The sequence below is a fragment of the Anomaloglossus baeobatrachus genome, chromosome 4, assembly GCF_048569485.1.
Source record: "Anomaloglossus baeobatrachus isolate aAnoBae1 chromosome 4, aAnoBae1.hap1, whole genome shotgun sequence".
Taxonomy (NCBI): Eukaryota; Metazoa; Chordata; class Amphibia; order Anura; family Aromobatidae; genus Anomaloglossus; species Anomaloglossus baeobatrachus.
The window spans coordinates 443,146,784-443,165,069 of record NC_134356.1 but is presented as its reverse complement, the minus strand read 5'-3'; the positions used below and the strand labels follow the sequence as shown (position 1 = coordinate 443,165,069).

General features: G+C 46.1%; 1 protein-coding gene across 1 annotated transcript in view; it reads right to left on the bottom strand.

The window, feature by feature from the left end:
• ARIH1 (ariadne RBR E3 ubiquitin protein ligase 1) overlaps positions 1-16,991 on the bottom strand; it is a 130,424-nt gene extending 113,433 nt beyond the window's left edge. The window contains exon 1 of the mRNA XM_075345540.1: positions 15,858-16,991. Within this exon, the coding sequence (XP_075201655.1) occupies positions 15,858-16,142 (285 nt within the window). The 5' untranslated portion in view covers positions 16,143-16,991. The remainder of the gene's footprint in view (positions 1-15,857) is intronic.
• Positions 16,992-18,286: the final 1,295 nt, after the last annotated feature.

Genomic DNA, 18,286 nt, shown 5'->3' with positions numbered 1-18,286 from the left:
ACAACACCAGGAAGGTCATAGACCTGGTGGATGTGGCAAATCGGACGAAGCAACAGGCGTTGGTGTTGAGTCTAGATGCAGAGAAGGCTTTTGACCGCCTTGCGTGGCCTTTTCTCTTCAAGACACTGGAGGTCTTTGGGATCTCGGGTGGCTTTATGCGGGCCTTGAAGTCCCTGTATAGCGCTCCTACGGCCTCTATCAAACTCCCCCTCCACATCTCTAAGCCTTTTCTCATCTCCAATGGCACCAGGCAGGGGTGCCCCCTGTCCCCCCTCCTTTTTGTGCTATGCATAGAGCCCCTCGCGGCCTCGGTCAGGAGCAACCCAGACATCTCGGGGGTCCTGGTCAGGAATAAACCGTTTAAAATCTCGCTTTTTGCCGACGATGTGCTCATTACACTTACTAACATCCATGTGTCCCTTCCAATTTTAATGTGCACCTTGGGTAGGTACGGGAGCCTTTCGGGGTATAAGATCAACTCTAGCAAAACGGAGGCAATGCCCTTGAATCTCGACCCGGTGGCCCTGGATTACCTGCGTTTGAATTTTAAGTTTCGTTGGAAGACAGATGCGGTCAAGTACCTGGGGGTTAACCTCACATCTACTTATGATTCCCTCTATAACCTTAACTTCCCCCCCCTTTTCCGAGAGCTGAGAAATCTTTTGAGCAAGTGGTTGCCCCTCCCTCTTTCGTGGATGGGGCGCATTGCTGCGGTTAAAATGAGCTTGCTCCCAAAATTATTATATTTTTTTGAAACCCTCCCAGTTAAGGTACCAATAAAGGAGCTGAAGTCCCTTCAGGCGGCTATCCTTAGATTTATTTGGTGTAACAAACGTCATAGGGTGGCCAGGGAGGTGTTGATGGCTCGGAGAAACAGGGGGGGGCTTTCTGTCCCGGACATCCTAAAATACTATTGGGCGGCCCATCTTAGGAGGATCCCCTGTTGGGTGTCCCTTTGGGCATACAACAGGTGGACTGAGATTGAAAAACTTTGGCTGGCGCCTATACATCCAAACACGCTCCTGTGGCCCCCGGCCCGGTGTGATTCGCCCCCCCCTCTTCTTGGACCGATGCAGTTCACTAGGGACCTCTGGGCATTTTGCATTAGAAGATTTCCTTTGGCATCCCCCTGCTCCCCTCTGGTGTCCTTCATATACCAACCCTTGCTCCCAAGCAGTCTGGAGTCGGACATGGTGCACCCCTGGCTCAAGGCAGGTCTATTCAGATTTGCAGACATTATAGATGGAAGTACAATGCAGATCCATTCCTTTGAGTACCTTAGAGATAAATTCTCTCTCTCTAATCGAGAGTTTTTCCAATATCTGCAGATCAGAGACTTGGCTGGCTCCTTGTTTGGCAGGGCAGGGGCCTCGATTCCCACAGATTTTGAGAAAATTTGCAGAAGGGGCACTGATACTAAGGGACTAATTTCGGAAATTTACATTTTGCTTTCTGAGTCACGGGAGGGGCCCGAGGGGTCTTTTCCATACATGCGGAAATGGGAGTCTCTATTGGGAAGGCGGATACTTCCTCAGGAATGGGCAGCAATCTGGGGAAACGCCGCCAAGACGTCAATATGCACACTATATAAGGAAAATATCTATAAAATTTTGCTATTTTGGTACCACACTCCAGATTTCCTTCATGGCATAGACCCCTCCATACCGGCTTGTTGCTGGAGATGCGGGGGAGGCAGGGGCACCATTCTGCACATATTCTGGTCCTGTCCAGGGATAGTCCCCTTCTGGGAGCGGGTTAGAGGGTTGATCCATAAAGTACTATATATAGAGGTTGATCTTGATCCCCTGATCTATGTTCTGGGTCTTGGGAATGGGGGATTGGGAAAAACGGCCTCTAAGCTTTTGTCCCACATCCTTACGGCGGCCAGATGCTTAATTGCAAAGAATTGGAGGCAGCCAGGGACACCCTCACTCCAGAGCCTCAAGTATAGATTACTGGACGTTAGACGCATGGAACATCTCACGGCACTATTGCATGACACAGTTGACCGTTTCCAGGCCGTGTGGGCACCATGGGACTACTTTGCGGGACAGGAGGATCTGTGAGACTGAGGCCTATGGGTCCTATGGAAGGAGCATGGACTCTTGAAACCCTTCCCTCTTCCCTCCTATTTCTCCTCTCCCCTCCTAACCCTCCTCACCTGTCCTGTCATTGTTTGTCTAGGTTCGATAAGAATTGTGAATTTTATGTTTTATTTTATGTATGAAAAACGTAAATTGAAAATCTCAATAAAAATTCAAAGTTTAAAAAAAAAAATTCCTAATCACCTTTAAATCACACAATTTTCTAGGGAGGAAATGTCTATAGAATTAAAGTTTCTGCCATGTTCTCTCATTTCCAGAAATATGTCCTAAAATGTCAATAGGGTCTGTCAGCATGTACAGTAGGAGGCTCTGCTCTTGTGACATAGAAATAACCTATGCCAGGTTCTTTCAAGCCATCATTAGATCACAGCAGATGCTAAGCATTCAGAAAGACACAGTGGCAGCAGTGTGAGCAGCCTCTTCTTAATTGAGCACTGCTGGTAACTCCAGTATTAGATCAGAAAGACAGGGTGGAAAGCATTGTGAGCAGCCTTTTCTTACCTCAGCATCCCTAGTAGCCTTCAGTATTAAATCTGAAAGACAAGTTGGACCACAGTATAAGCAGCCTCTTACTGCCTCATCAACCCTGGTATCTCCAGTACTACATCAGAACGACGTCATGGACATCTGTGATATCTCCAGTATTAGATCAGATAGACAGGGTGGGCCGCAGTTTGAGGCCTCTTTTTACCTCAGCATCCCTTGTAATTTCCAGTATTAGATCAGATAGACATGGTGGACAGCACTATGACAGCCTTTTCTTACCTCAGCAATCCTGGTTTATCCAATGCTATATCAGAAAGACAGGGTGGATAGCAGTGTGTGCAGCCTCTTCTTACTTCATCACCCCTGGTATCTCCAGTATTAGATCAGAAAGACAGGGTGGGCCGCAGTTTGAGAGGCCTCTTCTTACCTCATCACCCCTTGTAATTTATTTCCAGTATTATATCAGACAGACATGGTTGACAGCAGTGTGAGTAGCTTCTTAGCTCCATATCCTGGTATCTCCAGTATTAGATGAAAGTATCCATTAGAAGTAGATGAACAAATGAAGTGGGTGAACTTCCTACTGCACATGCTCAAAGGCACCTGTCCTACTAACAATTTAAGACCGTTTTTTAAAGCATAACAAGATGGCAGCCATTTACATTCCATAGTGATTACTGCCTACACAATGCTAGTGTTGCATGCAAATTAAAAAAAAATATTTTCAACAACATTTATTTTTTTTCGATTCCAACGAAAGAGGTTGTAAGTACAAAGTATATTATAATCAATAGATCTTGGAATAATAATAAATTCCACAATGAATGTGTTAAAAGAAAAAAAATGTTTCTGTGCATTACAGCATGTGGTAGCTGGTTCTGGGAGGTAAAACATTTCCCTGCCTGTTTTGAAATAGGTTTTACCTCACATTAAAATATCAGCAATGATCCCCTGCTGATATGATTAGACCAAGATCTATTGATTAAAATGTATTTTGGTAGTTTGGTTGAAAACCCCTTTAATAATCAGAACTACACAAACTTTAGTCATGTGATCACTTATTATAGTCAGATTGACAAGTCGCCTATTTCCAATGCTCTTAGACCCCAAATTACTTTCAAACACAATCTTAGTGCGTTGCATTCCTATGAATAACTTCAGATGTGTGCAAGCTCCAAACCTCTGTATGTAATCCTGTCTAAAAATGCTTCCTAGAACGTTTTAACAGGGGCAACCAAATATATGCAAGAAAGTTCAGGCAAATCCTTGTAAATCGACTAAAGTCTTCCATCTTTATGATCACATAGCATTAAAACTCCATAATGGCAGCAATCAAGACCTTAAACGCGTTTCTGGTGCAATACGCCCCCAAAACATGTTTAAGGCTATGTTCCCACACTGTTTTTACATGCATTTTTACCTGCGTTTTTGCTGCAGAAATTTCTTGAGAAAATGATTGTACCTTTCTGCAGACATTTCACAGAAAAACCTATGGCAAAAAAAATTGCTGTGCGCACACTGTTTTTTCTTAAGAAAATTCTTTCAGTAGATTTTCTTGAGAAAAAGAATGAGCATGCCACTTCTTTTCTGCAGGTACCTGCATTATTCACTCCATTGACTGTAATGTAATCATGAAATCCCCCAAGGAATAATGCAGGTAGCAAATTCTGTACGTTTCATTGCGTTTTCCTGCGTTATTTCACGTTTTTCGGGATATAATGTTCATCACTGCCCTGCGTTTTGCAGGGAAGTGATGTCATTATGACAGGAAGAGGAAGAGGAGAAGAATGTAAACACAGACAGATCACACTCAATGCCTGGACGCCGCATGGAAGCACTTCCGTGTGACCTTCATCAGGTGCCCGTGCAGTCTGTGTCCTGCTCCCTGCCAGCCCCGCGGCTGCCCGCAGTGCAGTATCAGCAGCTTCTCACACTGCAGTGCGGGCAGCCGCGGGGATGACGAGCGCTGCTGTCAGGCGGTTAGATGAGATCATTACCTGCTGTGACGATCTCCTGCGCTCCTGACGTCAGCGGTATCACTGCCTTCCATTGCCCTCTGCGGTCTCACGTCACGTCTCGCGGGCGGCCCGAGACGGTCACTAGCGGTGACGTCACGGGCTCCAACTATTCTTCACTGAGAACGTGGCGGGCAATGGAAGGCAGTGACAGCGCTGACGTCAGGAGAGCAGGAGATCGTCACAGCAGGTAATGATCTCATCTATCCTCGTGACAGCAGCGCTCGTCATCCCCTGCAGTGGCCTGGGCTGACCCACTGATGTTAGTTCAGGTCACTGCACTACTCTCCCAGCCAATGGGGAACATTCTGTTCTTCATTGACTGGGACAGTGACTATGGTATGGATCGTCGTGGGACCCCCTTCCTTATTGGATTACGCCGGACCCGGATTTGATTGTTCTTTTCAATAAAATGGTGAAAAGAGGGAATGTTTTGGGGAGTGTTTTTTCAAATAAAACTTTTTTTGTTTATTTTTTATTTCTTACTGACTGGGTTGGTGATGTCAGGTATCTGATAGACGCGTGACATCACTAACCCCAGGGCTTGATGCCAGGTGACATTACACATCTGGTATCAACCCCATTTATTACCCAGTTTGCCACCGCACCAGGGCAACGGGATGAGTTGGGGCAAAGCGCCAGGATTGGCACGTCTAATGGATGCGCCACTTCTGGGGCGGCTGTGGCCTGCTATTTTTAGGCTGGGGAGTTTCCAATAACAGTGGACCTCCCTAGTCTGAGAATACCAGATCACAGCTGTCCGCTTTACCTTGGCTGGTGATCCAATTTGGGGAGGACCCCACGTTTTTTGTTTTAAATTATTTATTTAATGTAAAATAACAGCGTGCGGTGCTATCTGTTTTGGATTACCAGCCAAGGTAAAGCTGCCAGCTGTGGTCTGAAGGCTGCAGCCGTCTGCTTTAACCTAGCTGGCTACAAAAGATATGGGGAACCCAACGTCTTTTTTTAAAAAAAAATTTAATTCATCTATTCATCTTTCTATCTATCCATTATCTGTCTGTCTATCCATCAGTTATCTATATTATTTATTGCTGTTAAAGCATTAAAAAACGCAGGGACCAACCTGCAAAAAAAACACACCAAAACGCAGTAAAAACACATGCGTTTTTCGGTGCGTTATTGGTGTATTTTTTTAACGCAGGTGCGCTAATCCTTCACTCAAGAAATTTCTTAAGAAAAAGCCTTTCTCTAGCGCGCACAGAGCCTAAGTGTTGATCTCCGCCATCATGGAGTTTTATTATGCTATTTGATCATAAAGATGGAAGATTTATAAGGATTCACCTGAACTTTCTTGCATGATTATAGCCGATGGTCGTGGCTTTTTGGCTGGAATCCTCAATAATACGAATTCGGTCTGGAAATCTATGTATGCACCATGAGGCCTTATTACCTGTTTGCAACCAAATATACCCACAAAAGAATCAGTTTGAGAATTGCTCAAAGTCACAAGCTTCTTTATTTCTGGGCAGCACAGTAGCTCAGTGGTTAGCACTGTTACTTTGCAGAGCTGAGTTTCTGAGTTTAAATCTTACCGAGGACACCATCTGCAAGAAGTTTGTATATTCTCCCTGTGTTTGTGTGGGTTTCCTCCGAATTCTTTAGTTTTATCCCAAAGACATACTGATAGGGAATTTAGATTGTGAGCCCCAATGGGGACAGTGCTGAAAGTCCATATAAAGAACTGTGGAATTTGATGACGCTATACAAGCAATGCATGATAAATAGATCAATTTAACAATGACATTTGTTCAATTTGTACCAGCCATTTTTGGAAAAAAACTTACAAGCAAATAATTACAACATTTCTCTTAGGAAGTACTAGGGGAACAGGCTGTCCTCAACAATCCACTTTTGTTAAAGGGGATAAGATCATTACAGAATCAGACAGCACGCAGTTTGGGCCAACTGTACTGCCATACCACTGGTCCAAATTGTCAATCATCAGGATTGCATCGCTACCTGACAAGCAGGAAGCTGGGAGGCAGGGGAGCGGTGTGCTCCTGATGATTAAAAATTAGAAAACCCCTTTAAGGCTATGTGCGCACTAGAAAAGTGATTTTTCTCAAGAAAATTTCTTGAGAAACTTCTGGGAGTTGAGGATTACCGCATCTGCGGAAAAAAAACCGCACCAAAACCACGGGAAAAATGCATGCGGTCTTGCTGCGGTTTTTCCGCAGGTTGGTCCCTGCAGTTTTTTTATGCTGTAACTGCAATAATATCTAAATAAAGCATGTTGAAAAAGAAAAAAAAAAAAAGAAAAATAAAATAGAGAGAGAGATAGATAATGGATAGACAGATAGATTAATGGATAGATAGGTAGATAATGGATAGATAGATAATGGATAGATAGATAATGGATAGATAGATAATGGATAGATAGATAATGGATAGATAGGATTGAAGGATAGATCGATAATCAATAGATTGATCTGTCCTCTATCAATCAATAGATAGAGTCCCTGTGAGGACACACTGCAGTTCTCACGGTCGGTAGTGTCTTCACATTACCGACTGCATTCTGTACAGTGTCAGTCGCGGCTGGATGTAAGCGTCCTGGGACCTGCGTGGATTACGCCGGAGCTGTGTGTTGGGGGGTGTAATAAAGGGGTGAAAGAGGGGGCTTTTTTGTCTTTTATTTAAAATAAAGGATTTTTCGGTGTGTGCTTATTCACTTTACTTACGAGTTAATCATGTAAGCTGTCTCATAGACGCTGCCATGATAAAGCCTGGACTTAAATGGCAGCGATCCGCTGCCATTTAACTCCTTATTACCTGAATTGCCACCGCATCACGGCAATCTGGAAGAGCCGGGGACACTCTGGGACTAACGCATAATGGATGCGACAGTCCCGGGGCAGCTGCGGGCTGATATTCTTGGCTGCGGGGGGGGTGGGATGGGGGCATTAACCCTGACCCTCCCCAGCCTGAGAATACCGGGCCGTCGCTGTGTGTTTACCTCGGCTGGAAGGTAAAAATACAGCGGAGCCAGCGTGTTTTTTTTATATGTACGTTTGATTTCTATGTGTATTCTATATGTCTGTGTGTGAGAGTGATGTGTGTTTACTATATGTCTGTGTCTGATACGTGTGTGTTTACTCTCTGCTCCGCTTCCTCTTCCTGTCATAATGACATCACTTCCCTGCAAAACGCAGGCAGTGATGAATATTACCGCAGGTAAACCGCGGCTATACCGCACATCATTTGCTACCTGCTGTAATGCCGCAGTATTTCGCGATTACATTACAGTGAATGGAGTGAAATACCGCAGGTACCTGCAGAAAAGAAGTAAGTGACATGCACATTTTCTCAAGAAACTCTGCAGAAAGAATGTTCTTGAGAAAAAAACGCAGCTATTTTTTTTTCCCATAGGTTTTGCTGGGAAATGTCTGCAGAAAGGTTACAAACATTTCTCAAGAAATGTCTGCAGCAAAACCGTGGGTAAAAACGCAGTGTGCGCACAAGGCCCAAGTCATGCATATGTGGCGCCCCTGACCTGGTCAGGCACCACTGAGTACTGCACCCATGCTGGGGCAGTACTTCCAGGTCATCCTAAAGGCTGGAATAGGGTGTGTACGCACAGACACATAACAACCAGGTCTCCCACACCTTGAGAGGGGACCCTTGGGTAGATTCAAGAGAGGGCTTGCCTCCACATCTCATCAAGGGGTGTAGTTGAGGGGCTGGGAGCTAAGATACAGAGGCAGAAAGGAAAGGAGTGGAGAGAGCCAGTCTGGTAGTGGTGAGCGGCGGTTGCTAGGAGACGCAGATGAGCGCTCACATTAGTCAGACCCTGCACGTGGAGTAGCCGTTAGCGGGGAGAACGGTTACCAGTCAGTCAGTAAGACGCTGAGGGAGTCAGTCGGTTGAGTACGGGGACTCCTGGTGACTAGGCACGTATGGGATACAGGTTCCCAGAGCAGGCTCAAGTTTAACTACCTGCTAAACCTGTCAGTGAGGGGAACTACAAGTCCCTCACCAACCATCTAGAGTCCAAGCCTCAGCAGCAACGAGGGAGCCCATAAGGGGGATCGAGCCTGGAGCCATCTCACTTGGTCCACGCTGCAGGCAAACGGGCCAAAAAGGGGAGAAAAGGCAGTAGCGACTTCCCTGGATGAATCCGAAGGTACTTCAAGTAAGGGGTTATCCGAAACAAGAAGTGCAAGGAAGGCGAGTTAATGGTTACCCTTAGACCAGCCTAAAGGATACCTGGTTTCACCTGGTTTAATCTCAGCATCGCCCGGGTACCTCACAAAACATCTAAAAAAGTGCGTAAGGATCAGTTGAAAGACATTTTGGACTGAGACTGAGTTATTCTGGGACCTGTTGTTCTACTCACCCGAGCCCCTGGGGCCAGCCTCACTCACGGGAGGCCACACCATCCGACTGCAGACTTCATCAGCCCCAGACGCTCATTAAAACTGCAGTGGCGGTCACCCATATCCCTGACCGCAAACTGCGAGTGGCGTCACGATAATAAAAACAAACTAACCTGTTGCCTGGCCATATACTAAAGAAGACCCTCTGGCGTCCCTGAAGCAGGATCAGCATCCCTGGGACGACCCGGGCTTCACATCTACACACAATTGTGGGTAGCAACTTCACAATACACCCAGCCTACATGGATGTGAGAACCACGCGCAGGCTGTCACAACTTGGATGTGGACTGAATGTGTGTCATGTGTTCTTGTCACGTTTTGTAATAATGACAGGAAAAAATTAGTTTTCCTTAATTTCTATAAATACTGAGCCAAAATAACATTTATTTTTTAGAGTTTCATGTTCAATTATTATTATCTAATGAAATAGATTATTCAGTAAGTCTGCAAAAACAGGACGTTTTACAGCGTTGTATACAGAGGTTAATGACTTATTTTTGGGCCTTGATGCCTTGGGGCAAAACTTCACTTTTTGGAATGCTGCATTCTGAATGTTGCAAGTCGCTCTTGATCTTAAGGAGGCCAGAAGCACAAGGCTAAAGGAAAGCATTACAAATGGAAAAGTTCCCATTTTCCTTAGGCCAAGATCTAATCATCCTTTTGATCTAAAAAGAGGTACAGGAGAGGCAATCTGGAGTGTGAAGTAATGTAAAAGGGTCCTAAACTAATTCACACATTTGCTGATCTGAAATTACCAATACCCTGCTACCTGCTGTGTACACAAAGTATACCAAAAGCCAAGAATGACTATACTATAATCATTCTTTACAGTCATAAATATCCCAGACTCTCCCAGCAGCAAAGAGCGCATGACAGACAATGAAGTCAGTTAATCATTTGCTTGACATGGAAATTATCGAGATGACAAATTCCAAGTCACACAACTGCATCTCAATGTGTTTGCTCATACCAGGTCACAGCAGCTATGATCATAATACTCCTACACAATCCAATACCAACCAAGATTGCCAGTGCCAAGATAAAACAATACGTACAATGAAGTCTTATTTTATAACTGTTATTTTGGTTTTCCCCTTTCTTATCCATGTGAAGTCACTATAAAGTAGTCATTAGATGTACATTAGGACCACTTAACCATCACCACTGTGGCTACCAAGTGGCTACATCTGTAACCCACTGTCACTACTGGAACAAAAGCAAGACTTGTCGACGAGCCAGGCAACAATACAATGAAGTGGCAGGGGACCTGTATGTAAGAAGAATGACTGGCCTATGAGTGGATTTAGGAAACGAAAAAAAAAGGATAGGGGATGACTTGGTGATCCACCAGTCAGACACCTAGAGATCACAAGGTTGGGGCTCTGCAACACCATCATGAGTGGCTGGCTATATGCATGTTCCAATTCTGCTCCATTCACTGTCTATGGGGCTGTTGGAGATTGAGTTCCACTTTGCTCGGCATTCCCATAGAGATGAATGAAGCAGAAGACATGCATGTGAACCTCAGCTCCAATCAGGACAGGTCTACAGAGCCTCGCGATAAGGGTTCCAGAGCTCCAATCTCGGGATTGCTAGGGGTCCCAGATGTGGGATCCACAGCAATCAGCAAGTGATGCCCAATGCTACAGATCGGTAAAGACTTGTTTTTTGGGATATAACCTTTTCATTAATAGCGCTACAAATAATGCAGAGAAGTACTACGATGGTTTGATGTTATTGCTCAGTCAGTATTTAGCTGTGCCCATAGTTCATGCATAATCAATTTTAGCAAAGGGACTTTCTGCCATCACTACTCAGTCTATATATGGCCATGAGTATTATTAATACTTCAATATTAAAGACGGTATCCAAGATTATTATTTTTTTCTTATAAGGTTGCAGATGTTGATCACAGAATCCCAGAGTGCCTATCTGCTATATCTTCCTTCTTCTCCTCTCGCTTCCTAAAGCTCAATGTGGCCAAAACTGAGCTGATCATCTTTCCTCCATCTCCCCTACACTCTCTACCTGATCTATCTATTACAATAAATAACATCACGCTCTCCCCAGCACCCAAAGTTCGGTGCCTCGGAGTGACCTTTGACTCTGCCTTGTCCTTCATACCACACATTCAATCCCTCACCACCTCCTGTCGTCTTCAACTCAAAAATATTTCCAGAATCCGTCCCTTCATCAATTCTCAATCTACAAAAATGCTAGTGCATGCTCTCATAATCTCCCGCCTCGACTACTGCAACATCCTCCTATGTGGTCTCCCTGCTAACACGCTCGCCCCTCTCCAGTCCATCCTTAATGCTGCTGCCCGACTGATCCACCTCTCGCCTCACTACCACCCCGCTTCTCCTCTCTGCATGTCCCTTCACTGGCTCCCAATCTTCCATCGTATCCAATTCAAACTACTAATACTGACTTACAAAGCCATCCACAAATTGTCTCCTCCATATATCTCTGAACTAATCTCTCGCTACACTCCAAAACGTAATCTCCGGTCCTCCCAAGATCTCCTTCTATCCTCCTCTCTCATTCGCTCCTCATGCAACCGTCTCCAAGACTTCTCCCGAACATCCCCAGTCTTCTGGAACTCACTGCCTCAACACGTCAGATTATCTACTACACTTGCAAACTTCAAACGGAACCTAAAGACTCATCTGTTCAGAAATGCCTATAACCTTGAATGACCTCACTGCCCCACCACCGTGCGGAGCTGCCGCCCCACCACCGTGCAGAGCTGCCGCCCCACCACCGTGCGGAGCTGCCGCCCCACCACCGTGCGGAGCTGCCGCCCCACCACCGTGCGGAGCTGCCGCCCCACCACCGTGCGGAGCTGCCGCCCCACCACCGTGCGGAGCTGCCGCCCCACCACCGTGCGGAGCTGCCGCCCCACCACCGTGCGGAGCTGCCGCCCCACCACCGTGCGGAGCTGCCGCCCCACCACCGTGCGGGTCTGCCGCCCCACCACCGTGCGGAGCTGCCGCCCCACCACCGTGCGGAGCTGCCGCCCCACCTACACCCCCACCTACTGTCTCCTCCCCATAATCCTATAGAATGTAAGCCCGCAAGGGCAGGGCCCTCTTCCCTCTGTACTAGTCTGTCTACTGTAACTTGTACATGTATTTTGTATGTAACCCCCTTCTCATGTACAGCACCATGGAATCAATGGTGCTCTATAAATAAATAATAATAATAATAATAATAGCAAAATGAGCTATACTGACCTACCCTGTTCTTCAGATGCCTCCCTGACACAGGCCCAGTCTTCGTTGACAGGCTGCAGCAGTGACATCACAAATATAGCCCGTCTGACCACTGTAAGTAATCATGGGTATCAGCAGACTCTCACGCCGATTACATAGACACGTAGCATATTAGTGACTGACCAAAGGAGGGCGTATGTACCAAAGATTGAATTATCCATCACAACACCTTGAAAAATGCATTACTGTTTATATTTTGCAGAAACTATTAAAATGAAAACTTTTTCAATATACCCGCAGCCATCCCGTGCATCATGGTCTGTACTTAGATCGCAAAACACAGATGCGGGAATCTGGCCTCAAACTTTAAGGCTGGGGCCACACGGGGATCTACTGCGATCCCCTCGCATGACACTCGGCTCACGCTGGCAGTACAGCAGAGCCGAGTGTCCCTGCGACTGAGGTCCGACCGTGCGAGCCCCATTGACTTGAATGGGTGCGAGAGAAACAAAGATCGCATTGCACCTGCACCATGCTGCGATTGTTTTCTCGGTCCGATTAGAGCTGAGAAAATAATTGCTCATGTGCGCTGACACACAGGCTAGAATTGGTCCGAGGGGAATGCGATTTTTTATCGCACTCCACTCGCCCCGTTTTTCTCACCATGTGTCTTAGGCCTAATAACGTTTGTTGAGTTTCAGGAAAGTGGACTCCAAGTGCAGTAAAATAGCTAAAATAAACAGCAGATACTTGCCCTCCCTGGGTCTAGCAACAACTGTCCAATGCTGCTCCGACCTCCGTGTTTAAGCTGCAGTGGTGACGTCACATTGACTTTGCCCATCACTGCAGAAGGCAACAACTGAGCTCAATGTCTCAGGACGTCTACCGCCATAAAGCCACTGCACTCTGTATTTAGCTACAGCAGCGGTGAGCTCTCAACATGACATCATTGCTGAAACCAAAACAGACCGCGTCTACCGCCACACAGCCACTGAGCTCAGTGATTGGCTACAGCAGTGATAAGAGCTCTCAACGTGACGTCACTGCTATAGAGAAAAACAGACCACATCTACTGCCACACAGCCACCGAGCTCAGTGACTGGCTACAGCGGCAATGTGAGCTCTCAACGTGACATCACTGCTGAAGCCAAATCAGACCACGTATACCGCCACTGAGCTCAGTGCTTGGCTATAGCAGCGATGTGAGCTCTCAATGTGACGTCACTGCTGAAGCCAAAATAGACCACACCAGTGGTGGTCAGCCCTTACAGGAGCCAGGGAGCACAAATACCTGCTTTACCATATGAGGGCTTGTTTTCTGCAGGAAAAAAAGAACAGCAAATCTGCCAATGATGTCTTGTTTGTTTTTCTTTTTTTGCCATTTACTGTGCAGGAAAAAAACAACAAGGTAACAATCCTTCACATTTGAATGGTGATCTATAAAATAAAAATAAACATTTATCTTTTTTTTTACTTTAGGGGAGGGTGGGTAGACTTTTCTTTATTAAACATTTTACAACTTAACTTTTATCCCCTCTAGGGGACTTGCATGCTAAAATGAATATATATAGCATTCCATAACAGTGACAGGAAACCTATCAATCTATTACTATGTCATGACCTAAAAAGCAAATGCACACAGTACACTGGAGTACCTCTAAAGGTAGGTGCACACCAACAGGTCCTCTCCATCTGACAAAATCGGTCCCATTATTCTGATAAGACTCTGATTAGTTTGTCAATAGTGGTGTTGAGACATCATCAAGCTTCAGTACCATATAGATGAATGAATGCCAATGTGAGATGATCCCTTTTCCCCCAAGCAGACTCCAAGTAAAAGAAGGTGGCTTCAGCACCCAGCAATGATCATCTGACTTTATTGTAGACTCACAAGTACAGAAACAACAGCAACGTTTTGACCCTTTGTATAATCCTGGGTCTCGACAAAGACCCTGACTTATACTAGGAGTCAAAATGTATTTATGATTCCAAAATAAAGCAAGATTATCATTGCTGGATTTTATTTAGCTTCTGATCAGCGTGGCATCAGTTTTTCTTAGAGGTGGAGCCAAAAAAAAGGAAAAAGTTTCTCCGCTTTCTCCCTCATATCAGTCGGCGAAAATTGGACTGCACTCGTGTGTAATCAGAGTGGCATCCGATGTTTTCACTGATACATACACTTGCATTGCTAATATTGATCAGACACATGGAACAAAATCAGACAGGTTACCTATATATTCCTAGGACCACTTGGTTTAAAGAAAGAAAAAAAAAAAAAAAAAATCGGATATGTACACAGCCCCATAAAAAATCATGGGTACAAGTGCTATCAATGAAAACCGCAGAGAGCACTTGTCTGAAATAATCTGTTGTGTACACGCATCGCATGACACTCAGCTCACGCTGGCAGCACAACAGGAGCCGAGTGTCATGCGAGTGTCACTGCAACTGAGGTTCGATCATGCTATCGGACCTCAGCTGCGGGGGTGGGGGGTGCCGGCACTGAGGAGGGGAGGGACGGCACGGAAGAGGGGATTTATCTCGCTTTCTCCTCCGTAGCCGGCTACTGCCATTCTCCCACTGTACTCGCGGTACACCGGTGTATCGTGAGTGCAGTGCAATCTTTCTCTCGCCTCATAGACTTGAATGGGTGCGAGAGAAAACAGGATCGCATTACCCTCGCAGCATCCTGCGATTGTTTTCTCGGTCCGATGGGGGCTGAGAAAATAATCGCTCATGGGTGCTGACGCATAGGCTAATATTGGTCCGAGTGCATGTTTTATCGCATTCCACTTGGTCCGATTTTTAACCGTGTGTCTGAGGCCTAACAGAGAGGGTCATCAGTCTCTCTGTCAGTCTATTGCTACCCTGCAGTGTTGTCCCAACCCCCTTAGATGCAGTGTTCGCCACTAACAGAGAAATCTAAGGTGTAAATAACTGGAATCATATTTCTCAGATATCCATGTGACAAGAGGATAATAAAAGCATGATGTACATGAGTTTACAAAACATCAGCATTTATGAGGTTTAACAATTTGCGGCGCCGAAAATTATTTTAGTAAAAGGATGTTGAGGAACCGAGATTACTGAGGAGGCACCAATCGCATATCATGGCACAAGTACCAGTGAAAATTTGGATATATTAGTACCAAGTATTAATGAATTACACAAGTCATATATCCACTTTCTCTGTATAAGAAGGGACAGATGCCATTTGGTGAATGAAGCCCCATCTGAAGGCACCATCTACCATCAGACCACTCTACGGGTCAATTTGGATTTGACTTTTTTGGGCACCTAGAGAGGAAAGAACAAAAAGTAATTTTCTGTACACCTTAGTGTCCTGGCCTCTACTGAAGTAAGAGCCATGACAGCAAAGCTGGATCCACATGTAAGTGGACTTTAGTGACTTGTTGTCATCTGGATTCTGGTCCCTTACAGCAAGAACGACACTGCAGATAGTGATATTCTGTCAAACTGATGTGGAACCCCTGCTGGAAAGCATACAATGGTGTGAATGCAGCCTTACTAATGGCTAGCCTTACTGATGGACTCCAAGCTACCCTTGTGTTTCATATATAACATATTATAAGTTATTGAAGCCCACATATCACATCCCTGACATGTTGTATGAAATACCTGGATGACTTCATTAACTTCGCGAATGCATTCTACCATGTGCTGTAAGATTTGCTCGGCGGTGAGGACCTCATATCTGTAGTCGTCATCTTCTTCCCCTCCATGACCAGGTCCAAGAACTCCTCCACCTCCTTCTCCACCTATCCCGGCTCTTTCAGTCCCGCCATGCTCATGTTCCACCAGCTCCACATCGGCCAGTTCCAGCTCATCTTCGGGCTCATCGGCGGCGCTGTCTTCGCTGCACTCTTCATCGAATTCATAGTTGTAGCCTTCGTCCGAGTCCATGTTCCCAGTTTTAGGAACGAGATAAACAAACGACTACAAACCAATAGTGGGTATCAGCTAGACAGGCTGCCGCCCCTGTGTGTCCCGTCACAGGAGAGAACGCAAAATTATAGAAACTAATGGGGCCAAAGCTTCTCCTAAAACCGGCCTGTCTGTATACCAAGGCCGGGGTATAGGGGGCTACAACTGCGGAGATGGGGCCACCTGGTAATTAGGAAATATCTCAGAGGCAGAATAGATATGGCATTAAAATAAAAAACTAAAACATATTTAACCCTTGGAGTGGCTTTCAGTGGCACTGCATATATGGAGCAGTCACATAGCTAGCACTCATTACAGCGATGACTTCACCCTGATAAGAATATTATTAGCCCGAGTGACTAGATGGGGGAGCTGCCTGGCATGGGCCGGGGTGCTGGGCTACCATGGCATGTGGCAGCTATAGGCTGCACGTAGTGTATGAGGAATGCACCTCTGCTCCCTCAGTGAGTCACACAGGAACTGCCGGGGCTGTAGACGAGCTGAGCCCGGCCCCAGCCGCCTCCTCTATCGGTGTACGGGCCTCCGGCTACACACACACGGGGTCTCCGGTGTGTCCGAGGCAGACAGGCCTCAGGCCCCTCTATCACCGCCCCTTCCCAATGCGCGCTCCCGCCCCGGTTAGTGCGCGCTCCCGGGGTGAAGAGTCCGCTCCTCCTCCGAACCGAGAGGCTGCGCCGTTCCGGGTATTCTCACTCGCCAACTAACGGACAACCCCCCCTCCCCTGGTTCCGGTCTCTTGGAGACACCGTGCAGCTCCCCGTCGCTGAGCCAACAAAGGGGCGGTAGCGTCACGCACGGGCACGTTAGCGCATCACCACCTGAGCGACCGCGTCGAGCTTCCGGCGAAGTCAGTCCGCCATCTTGGATGTGGAAAGGGAACAGTTCAGCAGCTTTGTTGTGTTGCAGAAAGTGACTTTTTCAGGGAGCCATTTTGGTTGTGGCAGTTTTGTGTATGGGACAAAATTCACCTCAGAGCAGCGGCAGTGTGCTGAGCGGTGGGGTGTGCGATAGAGAGGCTACTGCAGTGTCGCCATATTAGAGGTGGCACCAGTGGGGACACCATGGCTGGAAAGTTGGTGCTGCCATTAACTAGAGAAATGTCAAAAGTATGTTAACAAAATGTGAACTTGCAATGACTTTACTACTACTATTGCATTTATCACAACTTTTAATGCACATTTGTGACAACCTGTTGAGAAGTAAGTTGTGGCTACACATTAGAGCTTTGTGACAGAAATGGCTTTTTGGTGCAGGGACTGAGCCATGTTTAGGGACAACTGAGCCAATACTACAGTTGGTGTGATGAGACGTCAGAGCTCTGTGGCTGACAAGAACGCGTTGAGCGCCTCTAATCTCCTGGGGTCCGCTAATCTTTTTATGACAAGTCAGGCCAGAAGGGACCACCAAAGGGACAGTACTTACGTCTTAGGAGAAACTGCTCCAACAGCTCAGATCTGCAATCCCTAGAGATAACTGGTAGATTAATAGAGGATAGGTATCCCAAGCACATCCTCCAATCACCCCGTGTATTTATAGAGAAATAGAACTTGTCATGTCATGTCACTTGTTTTATGTACTGCCCCATTCTATGTCCTGTTGGGTATAAATATGTGACTCTTCAGATTTTGTGTTATATTGAGCCTGAAGAAGAGACCTGAGAGTCTTGAAAGCTTGCTATTATTACCATCTTTCAGTTATCCATTAAAATGTATCAACTACTGAGGACTCTCAGTTCTTTTAAACAAACTTTTTTTTAGAGAAATAGAATACACAGTCACTGCTCCACACACGATCTAGGGGAGATTGTGTTGGAGATATTATAGGGGTTATAGGAACATTCTACGATCACAATGATTATTAAAGAGGATCAACCACCAGGATTTTGCAATAGGAACTGAAGGCAGTGTCAAACTGGTACTAAAGGCCGCTTTACACGCTGCAATATCGTTACCGATATCGCTAGCGTGCGTACCCGCCCCCATCGGTTGTGCGGCACGGGCAAATCGCTGCCCGTGGCGCACAAAATCGCTCGGACCCGTCACACTACTTACATGCCTAGCGACTTCGCTGTGACCGGCGAACCGCCTCCTTTCTGAGGGGGC